General features: G+C 38.2%; 1 protein-coding gene across 1 annotated transcript in view; it reads right to left on the bottom strand.

Annotated features, from left to right (window-relative positions):
* DNAH14 (dynein axonemal heavy chain 14) overlaps positions 1–27,162 on the bottom strand; it is an 862,921-nt gene that overhangs the window by 388,823 nt on the left and 446,936 nt on the right. Inside the window, 2 exon segments of the mRNA XM_053607548.1 lie at positions 15,929–16,045; positions 24,004–24,010. Coding sequence (XP_053463523.1) covers positions 15,929–16,045; positions 24,004–24,010 — 124 coding nt within the window.

Genomic DNA, 27,162 nt, shown 5'->3' with positions numbered 1-27,162 from the left:
CTCAAGCTAGACCTCCCATTTGATCCTGCAATCCCATTACTGGGCATCTACGCAGAAGGAAAAAAATCCTTTTATCATAAGGACACTTGTACTAGACTGTTTATTGCAGCTCAATTTACAATCACCAAAATGTGGAAACAGCCTAAATACCCACCAACCCAGGAATGGATTAACAAGCTGTGGTATATGTATACCATGGAATACTATTCAGCTATTAAAAAAAATGGAGACTTTACATCCTTTGTATTAACCTGGATGGAAGTGGAAGACATTATTCTTAGTAAAGCATCACAAAAATGGAGAAGCATGAATCCTATGTACTCAATTTTGATATGAGGACAATTAATGACAATTAAGGTTATGGGGGGGAAGGAAAAGCAGAGAGAGGGAAGGAGGGAGGGGGGCGGGGTCTTGGTGCATGTCACACCTTCTGGGGGCAAGTCATGATTGCAAGAGGACTTTACCTAACAAATGCAATCGGTGTAACCTGGCTTATTGCACCCTCAATGAATCCCCAACAATAAAAAGTACAAAAAAAAAAAAAAGAGAAATGTTTCCAGGGACAGGCTGGTAATGAGGGTCTGGAGACAGGTGTCTTGAAGATATAGTAAACTTTGTTGGTTGCCTTGCAGGTGGTAGCTGCTGTGGCTGCCTCAAGGCTTTTTGAAAGGGAAGAGTGGATGGCTTTAAAGGTGGGGGAGGTGTAACTCCTTCAGTATCAAAATCTATGAGTGACTCTGCAGACAGGGGAACTGACTTCTGTACATTTTCTCCAACATCCTGTACTGAAACCTCACTTAAAGAATCTTCTGAAGTTTCTAGATTTTTATGAGAGCTATTTAATGATTCTGCCAATGTGAACAATTCCTCAGCACAAGATGGTGGCATAAGCAGTGCAGGAATAGTAGCCCAAACTGAATAAGTTGAAAGAGGGAGAGAATGACCCGATTTCTGAGCTTGAATAAACTCTCTGCCTACCCTTTCCCAATCAGTGATGTTTAAAACTCCCTCCATTGTAAACCAGGGACAGAAATTTGACAGCACGTCAAACAAAGAACACAGAACCTCTGAACTGACAGAGACCTCCCTTTCTTTAAGAACAAGAGTATTAGTTTAAAATTAGGAGAGAGGTGAGACTTGGAATTTCCCATTGTTACTTTGAAAATGCTTCTGGATGCTTTGAGGAATTTAACCAAAGCTGAGAAGTTTCATTTCCAGGAATTGATGGCTGAGAACAAATTACCTCACAAATGTCGTTCAGGTGAACTTCAGAATCCACAGGAACCCATTGGACACCAAATGTTGGTGGGCTCCAAGGGTCAAGCCCCACGTTGGACACCAAATTTTGGGGTCCCACCCCAAGGGCAGGGTCCCCTAAGACTGACTAAGGGTTGGCGCGGCCAACTGAAGAAATATAAAGTTTAGGAACTATAAAGTTAGGAATGACGATAAAGAAAGACATGAGACACAGACTAGAATTTTCAAAGGTAGGAGCTCATGGGACCACCACATGTTCATGAGCTCTGGTGAGTCTTTGTTCCACATAGTTTTTATTGAAATCTATATGCCCAGCTGGCAAGCTGAGGAGGGAACAAAGACACCAGCAATTTCTCTGAGTGAGCGTATCAGTTCTTATTGATATTAACTTTAAAGATTTGAGCAGTTTTGGAGTATCTGAAACTTAAGCCTCATGTGGGGAAAGGCTCCTGTCTGGAGTCACACACACAGAGTCCTAGGGTGGTGTTAAACTCTGCTAGTTCACTGTGGAGTAAAACACCACTGGTATTAATCTCCTTTGAGGAATCAGTGAGAGAGAGACTTTTTCTTCTTATCACCACCACAGAGGATTTTCCTCTGCGATAAGGGGTGTGAGCCCTTTTACCGTATCTCAGGTAAAAGGGCTCACATCCCTTTTACCGTCTCTGCCCTAGCCAAATGCAAATCTCCACAATGGGTATCTGCTTTGTTTAATGGGCAGGAAATGACCTAGAAGGTGCATATATTCTAGGTCTTGTTCATAATCTCTTTTATGACCATTTAGTTCCTCAGAGTGTTCACAGACTCAGCAGGGTATCACCGTAAGCTGTATCTCCAATAGGCCAGAGTTTCAGGAAAGGTCACAAACTTGTTCAGATAAGAAATTTAGCAATGGCTAGCTTAAAGGTAAATGAGCTGACTTTTCTTCCTTTGAGGCCCAGGCGCCGCCCCCTTCAGCTTCCTGTTTTTTTTTTCCTTCAGCTTACTTTTTAATTTTCCCTTTTTCTGGGGTGTCCTCCCCTGCCAAGAATGGGGTCTTTGGTCCCCATTCTTCCTGCAATCTTATTTAGTTGAAGTCCTTTGCTTAGTTTTATCTTTTGTGCCATTGTGGAAGCTAGATTTTGTCCTTTAGTTTTGGGGTGTTTGCTTTTCTGGTGGTCCATTGTGATTGCCAGTGGAGAGACCAGGTCTGAATTTTTCCTGTAGAGCTGGTCTGATTGTAGCAAATTTTCTCCCTGTTTGCATATCAGTAAAAGATTTGATTTCTTCATTGAATTTGAAGCTTCATTTAGAGGGATACAGAATTCTGGGCTGAAAATTAATTTGTTTAGAAAGGTTAAAGGTAGATGGCCACTCTCTTCTGGCTTGAAAATTTTCAGCTGAAAAGTCTGATGTCATCCTGATGGATCTATCCTTGCAGCTAATTGGTGCTTACTCCTGGATGCCTGCAGAATTTTCTCCTTCTTCTCAGCTTTGGACAGGTTCATTACAATGTTTCTTGGAGATGCTCTGTTTGTGTTGGGACAATCTAGGGTTTGATATTCCTCTAAAAGTAACCTATAAACCCATGAATGGATTAACAAATTGTGGTATATGTATACCACAGAATACTAAGCAGCCATAAAAGAGGATGGATACTATACGTCTTTTATGTTTACCTGGAGGGAACTCAAACATATTCTTTTTAGTAAAGTATCTCAAGAATGGGGAAAAAGGTATCCAATATACTCAATACTACTATGAAACCAATATATAATCACCTACATATTCATATGAATGATAAAACACAATTATCATCGAAAAAGAAGGAGGGAAGAGGAGGGAAAGGGGAGAGCAGGGGCAATTGTGGGAGGAGGGAGAGCATTTGGTGGGACCTCATCTATTGTGCATAATGAATGCTACATTTCAAATCTATTAAGAGTAGAGTATAAATGTCTGACCACAACAAATAAGTAAGTGAAGTGATGGCTATGTTAATAAATTTGATATAAGCATTCCACATTGTATATCAAATCAGCACACTGTACCTTATAAATATACACAGTTATGATTTAATTAAAAAAATAAAAAATAAAGTGACATGCTCTGCAGTTTACTGTTTGTAACTTGCTTTTCTCACATACAAATATATTATAAAAACTTTCATTTCAATAAATATATAACTGTTTTATAAAAAATAAAAGTAGAGTGTCAGAATCTTTTTTTTTTTTTTGTAGAGACAGTTTCACTTTATTGCCCTTGGTAGAGTGCCGTGGTGTCACACAGCTCACAGCAACCTCCAACTCCTGGGCTTAGGCGATTCTCCTGCCTCAGCGTCTAGCTGGGACTACAGGCGCCCGCCACAACGCCCGGCTATTTTTTTTTTTGTTGCAGTTTGTCTGGGGCTGGGTTTGAACCCGCCACCCTCAGTATATGGGGCTGGTGCCCTGCTCACCGAGCCACAAGTGTCTGAATCTTTGACAATGCTTGGGAAATTTTCATTTATGATATCCTCCAGTAGTACTTCCCTTCCTTTGGTTCATTCTTCTTCCCTTTCAGGGATATGCATAATTTGAATGTTTGAACAGTTTTTTTTTTTTTTTTTCTTAAGAGACAGAGTCTCACTTTGTGGCCCTCGGTAGAGTGCGGTGGCATCACAGCTCACAGCAACCTCCAGCTCTTGGCTTAGGCCATTCTCCTGCCTCAGCCTCCCAAGGAGCTGGGACTACAGGCACCCGCCACAATGCCCGGCTATTTTTTTGTTGAAGTTTGGCCGGGGCCAGGTTCGGAACCCACCACCCTTGGTATATGGGGCTGGCACCCTACTCACTGAACCACAGGCATTGTCCTGAATAGTTTTTGAAGTCCAATAAATCTCTAAGCAAATACTATGCTTTTTTGCTATTCTTTTCTCCCTCCTTAAATGTCTGAGTTAGCTCAAGAGCTTTTTTTTTTTTGGCTGGAGCTGGGTTTGAACCTGCCAATTCCAGCATTATGGGACCAGCACCCTACCCCTTTGAGCCACACATGCTGCCCTAGCTCAAGAGCTTTATCTTCTAGCTATGAGATTCTTTCTTCTCCATGATCTAATCTGTTATTGATACTTTTTACTGCATCTTGATATTTCCTGATTGACTCCTTCAATTCCTTAAGCTGTGATATATCTTTTGTAACTTTTTAATTTCTTTCATTAATTGTTTGGGTCAGTTTTTGAATTTCTTTTTGGTTATTCTCCACTTTTTCTTCTATTCTCTTCATCGTTTTTGCCATCCATATTTTTAATTTCCTTTCTGTTATTTCCACAATTTCTTTGTAGGTGGAATCATCTGAGGTAGTTACCTCATGATCCCTTCTTTGGGGAGGGGTTGTCAAGCTATCGAAATCTGTTCTGGTTTTTCATGTTGCCAGAATTTTTCTGTTGGTCTTCTCATGAGTGCTTTTTTTTCTTGTTAACTTCCTTCCCCTACTTCTTCCTCTCACTTCCTCCTTCTCTTTAGATTACCTTGTCTCTGTGCTTAAATGTTGAAATGTCCTTTTGGCACAGGGCCAAAAGGAAGAGAAGGATATAGAGTGAGAAGGGAAAAAAGAAAGAAAAAGGAAGAAAATATATGGGTAGAAGGGAAAAATTGAAAAAAAAAAAAAGGAAAGAAGAATAGAAAGAGAGAGACAGGAGTAATAGTGGTGTTCAGCAGGGTGCTTTGAGTCACACCCACAATTTCAGGACTCAGGGGGCCAGGATGGGTGGGTTCCTTGAAGCCAGGAGCTCCTTACCAGCTTGAGTAAAAACTATGCCAAATACAGAAAAAAAATAAGCTACCAATACCACTCTTCAAAGGCCTATACTAACATCCTGAAGAACATCCTAGACATTGGGCTCAAGGCCTCTTTGACCCAGGCCAATGCTGTGTCACCCCAGGCCAGGACTCAGAGTGAGGCTCTGTTCCATAAATAGAATCCAGAATGAAACAGAATAAAACAAATGATAATAATAATTAAAATAATAAAAGTATATAAAGAAAATAAAAAATAAAATTATATATTATGTAAAAAAATCTTAGTTGTTTGAGAAATTTATGTGTGAAAGATAAGAAAAACAGACAAATCTCTTCCAAAAGAGAGGAAAAAGGAGAAACATAAAAGAGAGAAGTAAAGTGTCAGAAAACTATAGCAAAAAGGGAGCTTTGATATTGAAGAAAATAAATATTAAAAAAATAAAATAAAACAAACAAAAAAACTAAGGAAAAAGTTGAAAAAACAATCACAGTATATTGCCTGGATACCAATATATTGCCTGGATGAATGTAGGAAAAAAGAGAAAAAAGGAATGCAATATTTCCTAGACACCAGTGGTGCTCTGTGATAAGAAGATGCAAAACACACACCCTGATTCTGCTGTATAAGCTGGGGGCTGGAAGCCACTGTCTAGTTGCTGAGAAACCCAGTCAGGTCTTTCTGATTTATTTGCTTTCAGTCAGGGGTTGTTGACTTTACTAGCATCCAATCCCCATAGGTTTTAGAGCCTGAAACTCTTGCCAGGTGACTTAGGAGACATGCCTCAACCTTCCAAACAGTGCTCCTTGGCCACAAAGTGGCTTTCCCAGAAGAATGGGAGCCACCCAATTCACCCCAATGGTGGCTGCCTGAGCTCAGCAGGTGTGCCAAAACCGGCCTTGCACTAGGACCCTGCAAGTTCTTTCTACTGGAAAGCCCCCCACTCAATGGTGGTACCTAGCTAGTAGCTGAACCAATGAAAGGTCCATCACCTTGGTGGTTCAAACCCAGCTGCCAGCCACTGTTCAAGTTTACTTGCTTGCTTAATCCCTCACAGGTAGTTCTGTTGAGCACTCATGTCCAAAAAACAGACAGACAAACAAACTGCAGGGAAGAACTTCCCTGTCTCTAACCCTCTGCCAGAGGGTCACTGTCTTCTGCTTGCACCCAGGCACTTGCTTTCTGTCCTGGCCTTCCACAGTTCCTGACCTCCTCCTTGGCTGTTGTAGTCCCCTGACAATTCACTGTGCCCCCAGAGTGATGTTTCTGGGCAGAACCCCCCAGCCAGAGGTGACTGGAGTCCTCTTTCCCCAGTCTCACCATGACTGGCTGTTAAAGAGATGTCTCTAGTCCATCATCTTCTCTCTGATATTCAGGATTTGTTTTATAGCATTGCCTCATGTGTAACTATTAAAATATGTATTATGACACAAGTTCTGTCTGCTTTAAAAAAGATCCAAATATAATAATGGCTTTTAAAAGACGGAATTTTATTCCTGTCCAGAATTTATATGTTAGCTTCACAATCCAGGCTTCTTTTTTTCCCTTGCCATCCTCAACATGTATCTTCTATATCTAAGTCCTTGGTGGTTGCTTTAGGTCTCACACAGCATCTCCAACCCAGGAGCAAGAAGGGAAAAGGAAAACAGAACAAGACAAATGTACATTCCTTCCCTTTAATTGTATAATATAAAATTTGCCTGATTCATTTCTATTCACACTTCATTGTCTAGAGCCTGGTCACATAGCCCCACCTAGCCACTAGGGAGGTTTAGGTGGATGATGAAATGTCTGCATCAATTTTTTTTTTTTTTTTTTGGTTTGAGTCACTGCAAAGAATAGAGAGGGAGTGACAAGCAGCAGTCTATGTGACATAGGGTATGAAAACAAGAGGAATATGGAAAAAAAGATGGTCAGTTTACCATAATATTATAAAATTAACTCTTATTACTATTTAAATTTTTCATCATTTGCCTTTACCTTTTCCCACTTTGCAATCGAAGAAGGAACCATTAATTATATGTTCCTCTAGGCTCCCCCACAACAAAGTGGGTAGATATATTAGAACACTGATTGCTTAATTAATGTCTGGAATGAATAAATGACTTAATGAATGTTGAGTGAGCCCTCCCCCCCAAATATCCTGATAATAACAGATTAGGATTGCTCTCTTTTTATTTTCTATTTTTTTTAAGTAAAATTTTAGATGTTTTAAAATTAAATTTTACACAAGAAGTATTATGAGGAAAAACTACTCAAATTGCGTAAGGTGATTTTTGAAGCATGTCTAGGATGTCCAAACTCTCATGTTATAGTTTACCATGGAAAAAATTATATGGTGACATTTAAAGTTCTATTGTAGATTTGGTTTAAAAGCTTGGTAGGGCTTCTACCCTCCAACTAGGGTAAGTTGTGACAAGAGGATGTAAGTTTTAGATTTGGAGAAAGTATTTCTGATTTCCTATAGGATAGGTATAATAGGATGTTGAGTTATGTACAAATGATAATCAGTTTTTTTTTTTTTAATTTTTTTATTAAATCATAACTGTATACAATGATATGATTATGGGGCATCATACACTCACTTCATAAACCATTTGACACATTTTTATCACAGTGGTTAACATAGCCTTTCCGGCATTATCTCAGTTACTGTGCCAAAACATTTATATTCTACATTTACCAAGTTTCGCAAATACCCCTGTAATATGCACCACAGGTGTGATCCCACCGATTCCCCTCCCTCTACCCACCCCCTCCTTTCCCACTTCCCTCTGTTGTTAAGTTGTAGCTGGGTTATAGCTTTCATGTGAGAGTCCCAAATTAGTTTCATAGTAGGGCTGTGTACATTGGGTATTTTTTCTTCCATTCTTGGGATACTTTACTAAGAAGAATATGTTCCAGCTCCATCCATGTAAACATGAAAGAGGTAAAGTCTCCATCTTTCTTTAAGGCTGCATAGTATTCCATGGTATACATATACCACAATTTATTAATCCATTCGTGGATCGATGGGCACTTCGGCTTTTTCCATGACTTAGCAATTATGAATTGGGCTGCAATAAACATTCTGGTACAAATATCTTTGTTATGTTGTGATTTTTGGTCTTCTGGGTATATGCCCAGCAGAGGAATTACAGGATTGAATGGCAGATCTATTTTTAGATCTCTGAGTGTTCTCCATATATCCCTCCAAAAGGAATGTATTAATTTGCATTCCCACCAGCAGTGCAGAAGTGTCCCCTTTTCTCCGCATCCACGCCAACATCTCTGGTCTAGAGATTTTGTGATATAGGCTAGTCTCATTGGAGTTAGATGATATCTCAAAGTAGTTTTGATTTGCATTTCTCTGATGATTAAAGATGATGAGCATTTTTTCATATGTCTGAAGGCCGTGCGCCTGTCTTCTTCAGAGAAGTTTCTCTTCAAATCCCTTGCCCAGCCTGCGATGGGATCCCTTGTTTTTTTCTTGCTGATGCGTTTGAGTTCTCTGTGGATTCTGGTTATTAAACCTTTGTCAGAGTTATACCCTGCAAATATCTTCTCCCATTCTGAGGGCTGTCTGCTTGCTCTGCTTACTGTGTTCTTAGCTGTGCAGAAGCTTTTTAGTTTGATCAAGTCCCAGTAGTGTATTTTTGAAGCTGCTTCAATTGCCCGGGGGGTTCTCCTCATGAAATACTCACCCAGACCAATTTCTTCAAGGGTTTTCCCTGCATTCTCCTCTAGTATTTTTATAGTTTCATGTCTTAAGTTTAAATCTTTAATCCAATGAGAGTCTATCTTAGTTAATGGTGAAAGGTGTGGGTCCAATTTCAGTCTTCTGCAGGTTGCCAGCCAGTTCACCCAGCACCATTTGTTAAATAGGGAATCTTTTCCCCACTGGATGTTTTTAATTGGCTTGTCAAAAATCAAATAGCGGTAAGTAGCTGGATTCATCTCTTGGTTCTCTATTCTGTTCCAGATATCTACTTCTCTGTTTTTGTGCCAATACAATTCTCTGTTTTGATCACTATCGATTTGTAGTAGAGTCTGAGGTCTGGTAGTGTGATTCCTCCTGTTTTGTTTTTATTTCTGAGTAATGTCTTGGCTATTCGAGGTTTTTTCTGATTCCATATAAAACGAAGTAATGTTTTTTCAAGATCTTTAAAATATGACAGTGGAGCTTTAATAGGGAGTGCGTTGAAAGTATATATTGCTTTGGGTAGTATGGACATTTTGATAATGTTGATTCTTCCTAGCCATGAGCATGGTATGTTTTTCCATTTGTTAACATTTTCAGCTATTTCTTTTCTTAGAGTTTCATAGTTCTCTTTATAGAGATCTTTCACGTCTTTTGTTAGGTAAATTCCCAAATATTTCATCTTCTTTGGCACTACTGTGAATGGGATAGAGTCCTTAACTGCTTTTTCAGTTTGACTGTTGTTGGTGTATATAAAGGCTACCGATTTATGAATGTTGATTTTGTAACCTGAGACGCTGCTGTATTCCTTGATCACTTCTAGGAGTTTTGTAGTAGAGTCCCTAGTGTTTTCCAGATACACAATCATATCATCCGCGAAGAGCGAGAGTTTGATCTCTTCTGACCCTATATGGATACCCTTGATCGCCTTTTCTTCCCTAATTGCGGTGGCTAAAACTTCCATTACAATGTTGAAAAGCAATGGAGACAATGGGCAGCCTTGTCTGGTTCCTGATCTGAGTGGAAATGATTCCAAATTAACTCCATTCAATATGATATTGGCTGTGGGTTTGCTGTAGATAGCCTCTATCAGTTGAAGAAAAGTCCCTTCTAGACCAATTTTCTTGAGTGTTCTGATCATGAAGGGATGCTGGATATTATCAAAAGCTTTTTCTGCATCAATTGAGAGAATCATATGGTCTTTGTTTTTTAATTTGTTTATGTGCTGAATTACATTTATAGATTTACATATATTGAACCAGCCTTGAGACCCTGGGATAAAACCAACTTGGTCATGATGTATAATTTGTTTGATGTGTTGCTGGATTCTGTTTGTTAGGATCTTGTTGAATATTTTTGCATCTATATTCATTAGTGATATTGGTCTATAATTTTCTTTTCTTGTTGGGTCTTTTCCTGGTTTGGGGATCAGGGTGATATTTGCTTCATAGAACGTGTTGGGTAGTCTTCCTTCTTTTTCTACATTTTGGAACAGGTTGAGTAATATAGGTACTAATTCCTCTTTAAAGGTTTGGTAGAATTCTGACGTGAAACCATCTGGTCCCGGGCTTTTCTTTTTAGGGAGGTTTTGTATAGTTGATGCTATTTCTGAACTTGATATGGGTCTGTTCAACATTTCCACTTGATTCTCGTTAAGTCTTGGAAGGTGGCGTGCTTCCAAGTATCGGTCTATTTCCTTCAGATTTTCATATTTCTGAGAATAAAGTTTCTTGTAATATTCATTAAGGATTTTTTGGATTTCTGATGAGTCTGTGGTTATTTTGTCTTTGTTGTTTCTGATTGATGATATTAGAGATTTTACTCTTTTTTTCCTGATTAGGTTGGCCAGAGGTTTATCTATTTTATTGACCTTTTCAAAAAACCAGCTTTTTGATTTATTGATCTGTTGTATTATTCTTTTGTTTTCAATTTCATTTAATTCTGCTCTAATTTTGGTTATTTCTTTTCTTCTACTGGGTTTGGGGTTGGAATGTTCTTCCTTGTCCAGTTGCGTGAGATGTCCCATTAAGTTGTTAACTTCCTCTCTTTCCATTCTCTTGAGGAAGGCTTGCAGTGCTATAAATTTCCCTCTTAGAACTGCCTTTGCAGTGTCCCAGAGGTTCTGATAGCTTGTGTCTTCATTGTCATTTTGTTCCAAAAAATTGGTGATTTCTTTCTTAATCTCATCTCTGACCCAGCTATCATTCAGCATAAGGTTATTTAACTTCCATGTTTTCGTATGGGTATGCAGATTCCTGTTGTTACTCAATTCAAGTTTTATTCCATGATGGTCCGAGAAGATGCATGGAATAATTTCTATTCCTTTAAATTGACTGAGGTTAGACTTGTGACCTAAAATGTGATCAATTTTGGAGTAAGTTCCGTGGGCTGATGAGAAGTATGTGTATTCAGTTTTGTTGGGATGAAATGTTCTGTAGATGTCTGCTAAATCTAAATATTGGATGGTTAGGTTTAAATCTAAGATTTCTTTGCTCAGCTTCTTTCTGGAGGATCGATCCAACACTGCCAAGGGAGTGTTGAAATCTCCAACGATTATGGAGCTGGAGGAAATCAAGTTACTCATGTCTGTTAGAGTTTCTCTTATAAATTGAGGTGCATTCTGGTTGGGTGCATAGATATTAATAATTGAGATCTCGTCATATTGAGTATTACCCTTAACAAATATGAAGTGACCATTCTTGTCCTTCCTTACTTTTGATGGTTTAAAGCCTACTGTATCTGCAAATAAAATTGCAACACCTGCTTTTTTCTGATTACCATTTGCCTGAAATATGGATGACCATCCTTTCACCCTGAGTCTGTATTTGTCTTTTAAGTTGAGATGTGACTCTTGTATGCAACAAATATCTGGCTTAAGTTTTTGTATCCAGTCAGCTAACCTATGCCTCTTTAGAGGACAGTTTAAGCCATTCACATTGATGGAGAGTAAGGATAAGTCTGGTGGAATTTTGAGTATCGAGTTTTTCAAAGGTCCAGTGGACATTTTTAATCCTTTCGCCAGTGTGGAAGTTGGAGTTTGATCCGAAGTTTCTGATTGAGTTTACTTTTGTTGTATAGGATTGGGTTGGTCATTGTGGAGGATAGGTCTGAGAACATCCTGAAGAGCTGGTTTACTTATGGCAAATTTTTTCAACATATGAATGTCATTGAAGTATTTAATTTCTCCATCATAGATGAAACTCAGTTTAGCTGGATACAAGATCCTGGGTTGAAAGTTTTTTTGCTTTAGGAGATTAAAAGTTGATGACCAGCCTCTTCTTGCTTGAAAAGTTTCAGCAGAGAGATCTGCAGTTATTCTAATATTCTTACCTTTGTACGTTATAGTTTTCTTTCGCCGGGCTGCTTTGAGAATCTTCTCTTTCATGTTAACTTTAGTGAAGCTAATTATGATATGTCTGGGAGATGGCTTATTGGGGTTGAATCGTGCTGGGGTTCTGAAGCTGTCTGCTATCTGAATTTCAGATTCTCTAGGCATGTCTGGAAAATTTTCTTTCATAATTTCATGTAGAAGGGCCTCTGTGCCCTTGGCTGCCACTTCATCAGACTCCGAAATTCCTATAACTCTTATGTTATTTTTTTTCGAATTATCTGAGAGCTCTCTGAGTGAGTGATCCGTTTTTGCTCTCCATTTCTCTTCCTCTTTGAGAGATTGGGAGCGTTCGAAGACTTTATCTTCAATGTCAGAAATCCTTTCTTCTGCTTGCTCCATTCTGTTACTGAGGGATTCTACTGTATTTTTCATATCTTTGAGGGCTGTAAGTTCTTGTTTCAGTGTGTCTAAGTCTTTGGTGGTTTTGTCTTTAAATTCGTTAAATTCTTGAGACAACTTTTGAATTTCTCCTCGAATTCCTAATTCCATTTTATTAATCTTGTCTGCAAACCAAATTCTGAATTCGACTTCTGACATCTCAGCCAGTTGTTTATGAATGGGATCTTCAATCACATCTGCCGTATCTTTTCTTGGGGGGGTTGATCTATTCTGGTTATTCATGTTACCAGAGTTTTTCCGCTGATTCCGCCCCATGGTTTACTCCCTTTGGTTTTTCCCCTGGGGTTTTATCGAGGGCCCGTACAGTGTTGTGGGCTGAGAAACTGGGGCCCTGTCTGGTGTGGTGGAGCAAAGTGGTTCTGTCTTGTTTTCAGCTGGTTTCTGTTCGATCCTATTGCAACTTCTACTCTGGCTTGAAGTCTCAGCTGTGTGGAAAAATCAGCAATTAAGTCACCCCACCTGCCCACCTCTGGCCCCAGTTGGAAAAGGAGAATCAAACCTTCCTACAATCGCACACCCAGGGCACCACCTGAAAAGTCCTCAGTCTATTAGCCCAGTTCAAAAGGTCCGAATCAACTGTCTCAATCGGCACTTGTCTCGGGTGGAAGGGTTCAAGAGGTCTCTGGGAACTGGATCACAGGGGCCTGGTGACTCCTCTGAGACAGCTCACCCCAATGCAGCGTGGAGTCAGGAGGAGCCACCCTGCAAACAGAGCAGTCTGGGAAGGTTGACGTCTCCTTCCCCACTTTGCCCCTCCGTCGGACCCAGTCACTGGTATCTCTGCAGATGGCTAACCCAGTTGCCTGCAGTGAACAGACACTCCAGGGGTTTGCACCTGCCTGAATCGCGAGGAAGTCTGCCAGGCCCCCGCAGACTGCCGCTATCTAGCAGGAGGAGATGGGGCCTGACATCTTTGAGTGTTTGATGCAGGTGATGGGAAGGAGGTGTTCACTCAGGCTTAGCCCCGTCCCTGATGGATGCTGCTAACAGAACAGAACAGAACAGACAACTTTGTGAGGTTCTGTCTCTGTTCCTGTCGTCGCCTACAGGAGACGGGCTGTTTTGAGTTCAAACGTCTTTGCTGCTGGAGAATTGCGTCTGAACACCTCTCTGGGTCGGCCCCGCCCTGGAGGCTTCTGGGTTTGTGAGCCGCGTCACAGGTGGCCTCCTCTGGTTGCCCAGGGAGACAGGGGGTGTGGCCTCAGAATATCCAGAAGTGAGCGTTCTGCTGTTAAAGAAAAAACGGCTGTTGATCTACCTCCAGGGAACTGCTGCTCTGGTGTGGGCACTCAGGCGACCCTTTTCTCCTCTGTCCCGCGCCCCAGAGTCAGCATTGAGCGGCCGCAGTTTGTGCTGGGTCCACACCCCTTAAGAGATCCCCCAAGAATCAGAACTCTTGGGGGATGGGCCCCCAGACCCCGATTGGGAGTGGGGCGGGGGGGAAGCTAGAGTTTCATTCAGTTTCACGCAATACTATGGTCCGGGGAGGGCTCCTGCACTGCACCGCAGGGAAGTGCCACCAAGGCTTGATTTCCCCTCAGCAGAGTGCCCTCTCCTCGCTCACGTGTCCCAGAGTCAGCGCTGACCTGACGCAGCTCAGGCACTGTGCACTCCCCTCGAGAAATCACCCAAGGAGCCGAACTCCTGGGGTATAGGCCCTCAGACCCCGAGTGAGAGTAGGGGCTCTCAGCTCTCAGCGGGGAGGCCAGAGTCTGATTCAGTCTTGGGCCCCGTATGCCCGGGGAGGGTTGCTGCACTGCACGGCAGGGAAGTGCCGCCAAGGCTTGATTTCCCCTCAGCAGAGTGCCCTCTCCTCGCTCACGTATCCCAGAGTCAGCGCTGACCTGACGCAGCTCAGGCACTGTGCACTCCCCTCGAGAAATCACCCAAGGAGCCGAACTCCTGGGGGATAGGCCCTCAGACCCCGAGTGAGAGTAGGGGTTCTCAGCTCTCAGCGGGGAGGCCAGAGTCTGATTCAGTCTTGGGCCCCCTATGCCCGGGGAGGGTTGGTGCACTGCACCGCAGGGAAGTGCCGCGAGGCGTGACTCCCCCTCAGCCCGGTGCCCTCTCCTCACTCGCGCGCCTCAGAGTCAATGCTGACCAGTCGCAACTCGGGGACTGTCCACTCCCCTTGAGAAATCACCCAAGGATCCGAAGTCCTGGGGGACAGGCCTCCAGACCTCAGTGGGCGGGAGGGGAGTGCCGGGGATTCAGGGTTGCCGGCAAAGGATTCCCAAAGTTTTATTCAGCCCTATGTCCGGCAGGAGAACGCCACGGCACCCCAGTAGGGGAGGTAGGTCCAGTTTTTAGAAGGTCTCTCCCGTGGAGTGTAGTGGGAGGGGCTTTAATTTCTGCCCACTTGTTCAATTGTGGGGCTACAGAGCTGGTCTCATGGGGGAGGGGGACTCCCGTCCGCTTGGTGGTGGATTTTGTACCTTTTGTTTGCGTCCTTGTGATCACAACTTGCCTCAGCGGTGTTGATGTGCGTTCTTCAGCCTTCTCTCTTGGTGAGGCTCAAGTCCACCAGGATACTTACTAAATTCCTGTCCCTTAACTCTCCTTCTGGACGGGAGCCTTTGTTGAAAGCTGGCTTCAGTCCGCCATCTTGTCTCCCCCCCGATAATCAGTTTTATATAAAAAGCTAAAGCTAAAGAGGATTAAGTATTAACACTAACATATGAAATATAACTCAGAGATTTTAGGTAAATATAACCATCTACTTGTATTTATTGAGACAAAATATTGTATAAAACAACCTTGGTATTTTGGTATTTCCAACTGAAATAAATTTAGAGTTAGAACATTCTGATAGCTCTGGATACTTTCTGTCAAAAACTATTGCACCCAAACTTTGAAATTCTTCAATGAGAGAAACCTGATCTCAAAGCAATTCAGTTCAAATGGCATTTATTGAATTTATATTTGCAAGAACTCTATTAAGAAGCTTCATCATTAAGTTCCTGTCTCAAACCACTAACTAGGCCTCCAAAGTGCAATAGTTTTCTCTATCTTTCTGCTATATGTAGAAGTAGAAAATTAAGAATTAAAACAATGTAGCATATATGGGTATTTTAAAACTGTGACTCTTTTCTAATTAGTAATTTCCTTTATAACTAAATACGAATTTTTAAATGTTTTTCTTATCTTATAAGTAGTATTTTCTATTTTCTCCTTTCAGTAATCACAACTAATTAAAATAAATTTAACTGTTAGTAAGACTTTCAGTGCATTAGACTTTTATAATGTGCATCTTAATCAAATGCATTCCAAATTTCTCAGAAAGTTATGTTCAAAGGTTACTTTTAAAAGGCACATTTGTAAACATAGGTCTCAACTGATCTCTACCCAAACTAAGAATACATTAGTCCTCAAAGATGCTGACATAGCTACTTCTATAAATATTCAATATTTTAGAGAATCAATACAAGTATTAGTCTTATAATTATTCTTACCTCTTTGAATTAGTGTCTGATCACTAGGCACTAAATCTGACCAGGGCATGAATTCACATTGTTGTATATCTAAAAAGTACTCAAAGATAGAACTTTCATCAGTTGGTAGCTTGAGGCCTAAATCCAAAAATAATACACAAATGAATTCAAGTAATAAAGTTGTTCAATTATGAAAATTTTCACCAACCATATGAACGCTATATGGCTATAACTCCCAGGCTATACCCAACTTTATAAAATAGGCCTTTAAAATATTTTTCCAATATTTAATGTAGAAGAGCAAAGTTTTATTAACTTTTTGTCCTTTCTACATCCAAAAGCAAGATGAATTATGATTTGATATTCTTTGAAATCATACCCCAAAGTGCTGCTTATTACCATGTGTTTGGATGATTAAATGCCCAAAACAAATTGATTGTGGTCAAACCAATACATTATAGAACTTTGATAGTTATTTGTAAATGACATTTATTTTTACCCTGTAAAACTAATACATTTCTTAGAAAAGTTTAGGAATATAGAATAAAACGAATTTTATTATGGATTTACTACATAAAGAAAAATGTAAATATTTCATATATTCTTTCAATTATTTATAGCATTTTACATACAGTAAAATTCATTTTCATACCCTTTAGGATTTTCCATACAAATTGAGGAGCATTTTGTATACAGTTCTATGAGTTTTTTCTCAGATGCATGGATTTTTGTTATATGTAGGACACAAAACAATTCTAAAACTCTAAAGAAATTTCTCACTGCTACCTCTTTTGTATTCAGACCCTCCTCCTAGTCCTAATCCCTGGCAACCATTGATTTGTTCTGTTTTTGTGTTGCGTTTTCTAGAATGATGTAAAATGTGTAACTATGATAGTTAATTTTATGTGCCATTTTGACTGGCCTAGGGGATGTCCACATAGCTGGATGTGTCTGTGAGGGTGCTTCCAGAAGAGAGTAGCATTTAAATCAGTAGACTGAGTAAAGAAGGCAAGGAAATGTGGGTGAGCCTCATCAAATCTGTTTATATCTGAATGCAACAAACAAGCAGAGGAGGGGAAGATTCTCTTTTCTAGAGCTAGGGTTGTCTTCTCTTGCCCACTGACATCCGAGCTCCTGGTATTCTGGTCTTTGGACTTGGGCACTTACCAGCATACCATCCCCTCTTCTTGGCCTTGGACTGGAAATTATGCCACTAGCTACTCTGATTCTCAAAGGCTTTGGACTCAGACTAAAATTATCTTGGTTATGCAGCTTGCAGATGGCATATCATGTGACTTCTCAGCCTCCATAAACACATGAGCCAATATAGCAACACATATTCTATTGTTACTGTTTCTCTGGAGAACTTGATCAATATAGTAACTGTTTGATACTAGGTTCTTTCAGTTAGCATAATGCATTTGAGATTCACTCATGTTCTTGCATGTATCAAAAATTCATCCCTGTTACACATTCCATCATGTGTATCTGACCCATATACAAAATTAGGAAACCACTCACCCATTAAAGGACATTGAGTGTATTTCCTAATTTTGTCAATTGTGAATAATACTGCCATAAATATTTGCATAACTTTTTTCTTGGTGTGAATGTAAGTTTTCATTTCTCTAGGATAAATATTTAGAAATGAGATTTCTGGGTTATATGGTAAGTATACATTAACATTTTAAGAAAATGCCATACTGCTTTTCAGAGTGAGTAAGTGGCTGTATCATTTTTGTCTTTCCATTAGTAATATATGAAAGTTCTTGTTGTGATACATCCATATTTACACTTAGCATTGTTGGTATTTTTAAATTTAATCATCCTAATAGGTACATAATGGTATCTCACTGTGATTTTCATTTCCACAATGACTAATAATGTAGAGCATCTTTTCATGTGCTTATTCACCATTTGAACATCTTCTCCGGTGAAATGTGTATTGTTTCTTTCTTTCTTTCTTCTTCTTCTTCTTTTTTTTTTTTTTTTGTAGAGATAGGGTCTTGTTATGTTTTTCAGGCTGGAGAATAGTGGTATGATCATAGTTCAGTGCAGCCTTGAACTTGTGGGCCCAAGCAATCCTCCCAGCTCACTCTCCCAAGTAGTTGGGACTACAGGTGTGCACCACCATGCCCAGCTAATTAAAAAAATTTGATTTTGTAAATATAAGGTCTCACTGTGGTGTCTAGGGTGGTCTTAAACTCTTGCCCTTTAGTGATCCTGTCTTTGCCTCTCAAAGTGCTAAGTGTATAAGCATAAGCCACCACACCTGGCCTAGTTTTAAGATATATATATATATATATATATATATATATATACATACACACACACATACACACACACACACGCATATGTATTCTGGGTATAAGTCCTAGGCTGAGTGTGATTTGAAAATATTTTCCATCCTTGTAGACTGGACAAATGTATGTTGTGATTCAGTCTGCTTGTTGAGCAAGAGAGGCCTTACTTCATACAGTCTGCTAAAATAAATTCCAAGCTAACTCAAATAAAACCCTTTTGTAAATGATTATATTATTAAAAAAAAAAAGAAAATATTTCCCTTGAAATCTGTGTCTTGTCTTTCTATATTCTTAACAGTGTCTTCTACAAAGCAAATATTTTTAAATTTTAAATTATGTTTTCTTTTGTGGACCATAATTTTGGCGTTGTACAAATAGAACTCTATGCAAAGGACACAAAGGATTTTCTCTTGTCTTTTCTCAGAATTTTATAATTTTACATTTTATATTTAGGTCTATCACCCATTTGTGTTAATTTTAATATATAATATTAGCCAATTTTTTTTAAGGGAAGCATGACACAAAGTTTATTGAGAAAGAGAATGATAGGTTTATGGAGTAAGAGCAAGATATAAGCTTATAGAACAAGGTATATTCTCCATAGGCAGTGAGCAGGCCCTAATTGCTGTGACAAAGAAAATGCAAGGAAGCCGAGTTAATACTTTTTTTTTAAACATATGGATATTCAGTTGTTCCAGCACTATTTGATGAAAAAGCTGTTATATTAGTTTTCTAGGGCTTCCAAATAAAATGCCACAGATTAGGTAAACTGAACAACAGAAATTTATTTTCTCTCTTTGTGTGTCCAAATTTCCTCTTCCTACTAAGGACATCAATTAGAGTGGATTAACTATGTTGAAGTTTTTGGAATCAAAGATTCTCACTATGAAAGAAGGGATATATAATTATGGAATGTGAGAAAGCAAGAAAAAAATGCTGTAAGATTGAAGACATCATATAAATTCATGATTTCTAAAATACATGTATGTGTGTATGCATATTTATATATGTTATGTATATTTATATATGCGAGCATATGTGTATGTATATGTATATAAAACATATCTACTGCTTTGCTTTTCTTGCTCAAATGACCGTGAAGCAAAGATACACTAGTAGGCAGCGAGCATATCTGCTACCCAAATATTGGTCTGTAACTCTATTCATCACTAAAAGGCATCTGAGATTCTTGGAAAAATAGCTGGTTCCTTCAGACATTTTGAGGCCATGTTATTTGGGGTCTATAAGATTTAGAATTATGTCTGAGAATTTAGACCTTTATTTCTTGTGATGATTTTTATATAAAATTCTGATTCGTTTGACAGTTTGTATTTGCAGTGTCTTTTTTTTTACTTTCCAGTTTCCTTTCTAGTTTTTTAGATATGTCTCTTGGAAACAGCAAATAGTTTTACAGTTTAAAAGAAAATCTAACAATATTTGTCTTTTAATTAAAACAATTCATCCATTTATATAACTGTAATTACTAATACAGTTGGATTAAAATCTACTATTTACCGTAAGCTTTCTATAAGCAGCACCTGCTCTATGTTTCATTTACTTTCCTTTCTTGGTATAAATTGAATAATTTAAAAAATTATTTCATTTTTCTCCCTCTGTAAGTTTGGAAATTGTATGCTATTAACTATATTTTTAGTAAATATCTTAGAGATTATAAGATTAATTCTTGACAAAATTAAGATTGGAATAATATTAGTTCTTCTAATCCATTACTATTATCTTCCCTCTTGAAAGATGTAAGAACTTTGGAATACTTCAACTTCTTTCACTTTCTTTCCACTCTTATCTGTACTTGTTCAGTATTTCAATTCTCCATGTCTTTTAAATCCTGCAAGTTACCAGAATTATTTTTATCTTTATTTTATATAATAAAGATTCATTTGTATTTATCCACACATGTATCACTTTCAATGTCTTTTATTTGTTCCTTAAAGTGCCAACTCTCATTTGAAATAAATTTTCTTCTGTTGAAGAACAACATTTTCTTTTATATTTTACTTTTATAAATAAAATGTTTACATTTTATATTTAGGTCTATCACCCATTTGTGTTAATTTTAATATATAATATTAGCCAATTTTTTTTACACATAACTTTTACGTTTACTATTATAATAAATTGTCTCTATTTTTGTTAGCCTGAAGGAGTTATTTTACCTTTTTGCCTATGTAATGTTGCATTTATTTTTATATAGGGAAGGTATGATATAAAGGCCTTCTTCCATTATTTTTCTGCATGTAGATTCCAATTTTCAGAACACCATTTATAGAAGAGACTATCCTTTCCTCATTTTGTGTTCTTGGCACTTTCGATGAAAATTGGTTGGCTTTAAATGTGTAGATTTATTTCTGAGCTCTCTATTCTGTTTGATTTTATGCCAGTACCATGCAAGTATGTTACTATAGCATTGCAGTATATTTTGAAGTCAGGTAGTGTGATGCCTCCAGCTTTGTTCCTTTTGCTCAAGATTGTGTTCTCTATTTGGGATCTTTTGTATTTCTATACTAATTTTAGGATTTTTTTTTTATATTTAATTTTGAGAAGAATGCCATTGGTATTTTGATAGGGATTGCATTGAATGTGTAGATTGCTTTTGGCAGTATGGACATTTTAAACATTAACTCTTCCAATACATGGTAGATATTTCCATTTATTTGTGTGTTATCCAACTTCTTTTATCAATGTTTTAAAATTTTCAGTTTAAAGATCTTTCACTTCTGTGGTTGAATTTATTCCTAAGGATGTGTGTATGTGTGTAAAGGCTTGTTACTATTGTAAATGAGATTCTTTTCTTGACTTTTTTCAGATAGTTTACTGTCAGTGTATAGTATATATATTGTGTGAAACTTTACTAAATTTAGTAGTTCTAACATTTTTCTTGGGAAGTCTTTCGTTTTCTATATATAAGATCATGCCTTCTGCAAAAAGGAACAATTTAACTTCTTTCTTTCAAGTATGGGTGTTTTTTCTTTCTTTATCTTGCCTAATTGCTCTGGCAAGGACTTCCAGTACTGTGTTGAATTGAAGTGGTGAGAGTGAATATCCTTGTCTTGTTTTGGATCTCAGAAGAAAAGTTTTCTTTTCTTCCCCATTGAGTATGATGTTGGCTGTATGTTTGTCATATATGACCTTGATTATGTTGAAATAAATTACTTACATTCTTAAGAGAATTTTTTATCATGAAAAGATGTTAAATGTTGTCAAGTGCTTTATCTGTATCTATTGAAGTGATCATATGGTTTTCATTCTGCATCTTTTAATGTGATGTATCCCACTTATTAATTTGTGTGTATTGAACTATCCTTGCATGACTGGGATAATCCCACTTGATCATGGTGAATATTTGTAATGTGCTGTAGAATTTGTTTATTATTATTTTGCTGAGGATTTTAGTATGCATGTTCATAAGAGTTATTGGCCTATAGTTTTCCTTCCTTCTTTCTTTTTTAATGTGTTCTTCTTTGGCTTTGGTATCAGGGTAATGCTGGCCTTATTTAATGAGTTTGGAAGTATTCACTTATGGAATTTTGTTATAGCAGCACAAATGGATGAAGATGGCTATCAGTTCATTACTTCTAAGAAGTATGTAGTTTGCTTTCTTAACTTTTTGATAATTATAGTTTCAATTTCTTTCTTTTTTTTTAAGATGGCAGTGAACCATTACAAGAAATTTTATTAACATACTCTCTAATAATCACAAACCTATACAGCTATGTTCAGTATTTTCAAGGAGAGTGACTTTTTCTGACAAAACATTTATAGCCAATTGTGGGACTCTGCCAAAAAATGATGGCATTTGCAATAACAGAATCGACAGTTTAATCAGTAAAATGGAATGACAGACATGAAGAAAAAGGTAGATAAGAGTTTGGCTGACCAAAACTAACCATTTCTCAAGGCTGTGTTAACTGGGTATTTAGTTACCTGGGACCTAACTTACTTGGGGATTGTGATGGGACCAGCATAGAGGCCACCCATATCCAGCCTGTTCTGACAACCAGGATGTCTACTCATTTTTTCTATGACCCTTCCCGAGACGTGCCAGTTAGAGATGGCATGATGGACATTCTACAGAGCTGAAGCAATGGCCCACAAGGGCCAGGGCTACCACACTGGTGACTGTGCTGCTGGTGCCTGTGATGGCTCTTCTGGAATCCATATCTTACACACGATGGCTATCGGCAGGAAGAACTTCCGCAGGACTGCTCAGAGCTCAGGGATCAAGTCAAACTGCATAATCTCACACAAGTAGGGGTAGTACATGGAAGCATGTGCTTTGAACTTTTCATCATTTATTTTGAGGGTTTTAGTTAGAAGTAACAACAGGACACTTGTCCAGGTCTCCCAATGGCTTTCAAAATTCACTGTGATGAAGTAGGCAAGAGTTTCACTGCACACAGTTAGAAGTCACTGCTGTATTTCTTCCCAGGAATTTCTGTGGTTCTCATCAACATACATTCAAACAGAACCCTCAAACAACAGTCCAAACTGCTGCGTTCTTGTTTTAGAAGATTGGGTGCTCGTAATTGGAGTTGAAGTTTGAGAATGAATGGGACTCCTGCAAGCAGTTCAACAGCTTGAAGAGGTTCTGGGAGGATGTACTTAACGCATGTGTACTTATACATGCCCTGGTCCTCCCTCTCTTTGTGGATATCTGCATCCAGTGTGTCTCACTGTGCAGCAACCATGTGCTCTGCATCCTCCTTTTTGTTCGTGGCAGTGTAGAACAGGATGCTGTCAAAGGTCTGTATTAATTCCAGCTGGACCTAGTTTAAACTAAGTGTTGAGTACATGTGATGCTTGTTTTCCATTCTTGTGATACTTTACTTAGGAGAATATTCTCCAAATCCTTCCCAGTTGTTAGAAAAGATACAAAATCTTTTTTATGGCTGCACAGTATTTGGTGGTGTACATACACCACAGTTTATTAATCCATTTATGGTTGATGGGAACTAGGATTTTTACTTATCTTTGTGATTGTGAATTGAGCTGTTATAAATATTTGAGTGCAAATGTCCTTATGGTAAAATGACTTTTGTTCTTTTGGGAAAATACCCAGTAATGGGATTGCAGGATCAAATGGAAGGCCTACTTTTAGTTCTTTGAAGAATCTCCATCCTTCTTTCCACAAAGGCTATACTAGTTTGTAGGCCCACCAACAGTGCATGAATACTCTCTTCCCTCCACCATTATGGCAGCATCTGCTATTATGCAACCCTCTGATATGGGTCATTCTCACTGAGGTGAGGTAATGTCTCAAAGTGGTTTTGATTTGTATTTCTCTGATAAGGAATGTTGAACATTTTAAATGTGTTTATTGGCTATTCATCTGTCCTTGTGAGAAAAGATTATGTTCCTGTCTCTTTCCCTGTTTTTAATTGGGTTCTTTGCTCTTTTCTTGTTGATTTGCTTGAGTTTTTTGTAGACTCTGGTTATTAACCCTTTGTCAGAGTCATAGCTTGCAAATATCTTCTTCCATATTTAGTTTGTCTCATTGCTTTTTTGCGTTCTTAGATATGCAGAACCTTTTTAGCTTGATCATATTCCATCTATTTATGTTTGTTGTTGCTGTGATTGCCAATAGGGTCTTCTTCATAAGTTATTTTCCTAGGTTAATAAGATTTATAGTTTTTTTATACATTTTTCTAGAATTTTTATCATTTCATGTCTTAAATATAAATTTTTTATCCAATGGGAGTTAAATTTCATAAGTCATGAGAGATTTGAGTCTTCATTTACATGTGCCTAACCAGTTCTCCCAGACATTTATTAAACAATTATTCTTTCCGCCATATATGTTTTTCTTGGCTATATCAAAGATCAGATGGCAATATGAGGCTTGTTTCATCTCTAAGTTCTCTGTTCTGTTGCATGGATCTTTGTCCCAATTTTTATAGATGCTGTTTTCATCACTATATACTTGTGCTATAACATGAAGTCCACTAGTGTGAATCCTCCAGAATGGCATTGACTACTTGGGTGTTTTTTCCTTGTTCCGAACAAAAAATGTAACTATTGTTTCAAGATCTACAAAATTTGTTCTTGATATTTTAATAGTGATTGCATTAAATCTGTAGATTGCCTTGGGTAGTGTAGACATTTTAACAATGTTGATTCTTTCTAGCCATGAGCATGGTATGTTCTTCCATTTGTTTTCTTCTCTATTTCTTTTCTCAGTGTTTCATAGTGTTCTTTGTAGAGATATCTTACATCCTTTGTTATGTATATTTTATTTAATTAATTAATTTTTTGGGGGGATTAATTGAGGTTACAAGAAATCAGGTTACACTAATTGCATTTGTTAGGTAAAGTCCCTCTTACAATCATTTTTTTTTTTTTGAGGAAATGAGATTTTTATTTTTTTTTAGAGTAGTTTCTTTCTTTTATATTTATTCACTTTTATTTTTTATTAAATCATAGCTGTGTACATTGATATGATCATGCAGCATCATACACTAGCTTCATAGACTGTTTGACACATTTTCATCACAATGGTTAACATAGCCTCCCTGGTACTATCTCAGTTACTGTGCCAAGACATTTACATTCCACATTTACCAAGTTTTGCATATACCCCTGTAAGATGCACCGCAGGTGTAATCCCACCAATCCCATTCCCTCTACCCACCACCCCCTCCCTCCCATCCCTTTCCCCCATCCCCTTATTCTTTGGTTGTAACTGGGTTATAGCTTTCATGTGAAAGCCCCAAATTAGTTTCATAGTAGGGCTGAGTACATTTACCTTTTCTTCCATTCTTGAGATACTTCACTAAGAAGATGTTCCAGCTCCATCCATGTAAACATGAAAGAGGTAAAGTCTCCATCTTTCTTTAAGGCTGCATAATATTCCATGGTGTACATATACCACAATTTATTAATCCAATCGTGGATCGATGGGCACTTGGGCTTTTTCCATGATTTAGCAATTATGAATAGGGCTGCAATAAACATTCTGGTACAAATATCTTTGTTATGATGTGATTTTTGGTCTTCTGGGTATATGCCCAGCAGAGGAATTACAGGATGGAATGGCAGATCTATTTTTAGATCTCTAAGTGTTCTCCATATATCTTTCCAAAAGGAACGCATTAATTTGCATTCCCACCAGCAGTGCAGAAGTGTTCCCTTTTCTCCACATCCATGCCAACATCTCTGGTCTTGAGATTTTGTGATATAGACTAGTCTCGCTGGAGTTAGATGATATCTCAAAGTAGTTTTGATTTGCATTTCTCTAATGATTAAAGATGATGAACATTTTTTCATATGTCTGAAGGCTGTGCGCCTGTCTTCTTCAGAGAAGTTTCTCTTCAAATCCCTTGCCCAGCCTGCGATGGGATCCCTTGTTTTTTTCTTGCTAATGCGTTTGAGTTCTCTGTGGATTCTGGTTATTAAACCTTTGTCAGAGACATAACCTGCAAATATCTTCTCCCATTCTGAGGGCTGTTTGCTTGCTTTACTTACTGTGTTCTTGGCTGTGCAGAAGTTCTTTAGTTTGATCAAGTCCCAGTAGTGTATTTTTGAATCTGCTTCAATTGCCCCGGGGATCCTCCTCATAAAATATTTGCCCAGACCGATTTCTTCAAGAGTTTTCCCTGCACGTTCTTGTAGTATTTTTATACTTTTATGTGTTAAGTTTAAATCTTTAATCCAGTGAGAGTCTATATTAGTTAATGGTGAAAGGTGTGGGTCCAGTTTCAGTCTTCTACAGGTTGCCAGTCAGTTCACCCAGCACCTTTTGTTAAATAGGGAATCTTTTCCCCACTGAATGTTTTTAATTGGCTTGTCAAAGATGAAATAATGGTAAGTAGCTGGATTCATCTCTTGGTTCTCTATTCTGTTCCAGACATCTACTTCTCTGTTTTTGTGCCAATACCATGCTGTTTCGATCACTATCAATTTGTAGTAAAGTCTGAGGTCTGGTAGCTTGATTCCTCCTGTTTTGTTTTTATTTCTGAGTAATGTCATGGCTATTTGAGGTTTTTTCTGATTCCATATAAAATGAAGTATTATTTTTTCAAGATCTTTAAAGTATGACAGTGGAGCTTTAATAGGGATTGCATTGAAATTATATATTGCTTTGGGTAGTATAGACATTTTAACAATGTTGATTCTTCCCAGCCATGAGCATGGTATGTTTTTCCATTTGTTAACATTTTCAGCTATTTCTTTTATTACAGCTTCACAGTTCTCTTTATAGAGATTTTTCACATCTTTTGTTAGGTAAATTCCCAAATATTTCATCTTCTTTGGCACTACTGTGAATGGGATAGAGTCCTTCACTGCTTTTTCAACTTGACTATTGTTGGTGTTTATAAAGGCTACCCGATTTATGAATGTTGATTTTGTAGCCTGAGATGCTGCTGTATTCCTTGATCACTTCTAGGAGTTTTGTAGTAGAGTCCCTAGTGTTTTCCAGATACACAATCATATCATCTGCGAAGAGCGAAAGTTTGATCTCTTCTGACCCTAATGGATACCCTTGATCACCTTTTCTTCCCTAATTGTGGTGGCTAAAACTTCCATTACAATGTTAAAAAGCAATGGAGACAATGGGCAGCCTTGTCTGGTTCCTGATCTGAATGGAAATGATTCCAATTTAACTCCATTCAATATGATATTGGCTGTGGGTTTGCTATAGATGGTCTCTATCAGTTTAAGAAATGTCCCTTCTATACCAATTTTCTTAAGTGTTCTGATCATGAAGCAATGCTGGATATTATCAAAAGCTTTTTCTGCATTGATTGAGAGAATCGTATGGTCTTTGTTTTTTAATTTGTTTATGTGCTGAATTACATTTATAGATTTACATATATTGAACCACTTGGTCATGATCTATAATTCGTTTGATGTGTTGCTGGATTCTGTTTGTTAGGATCTTGTTGAATATTTTTGCATCTACATTCATTAGTGATACTGCTCTATAATTTTCTTTTC

Source organism: Nycticebus coucang, chromosome 10, assembly GCF_027406575.1.
Source record: "Nycticebus coucang isolate mNycCou1 chromosome 10, mNycCou1.pri, whole genome shotgun sequence".
In the NCBI taxonomy this organism is placed as follows: Eukaryota; Metazoa; Chordata; class Mammalia; order Primates; family Lorisidae; genus Nycticebus; species Nycticebus coucang.
This window is presented reverse-complemented; position numbering and strand designations above follow the sequence as displayed.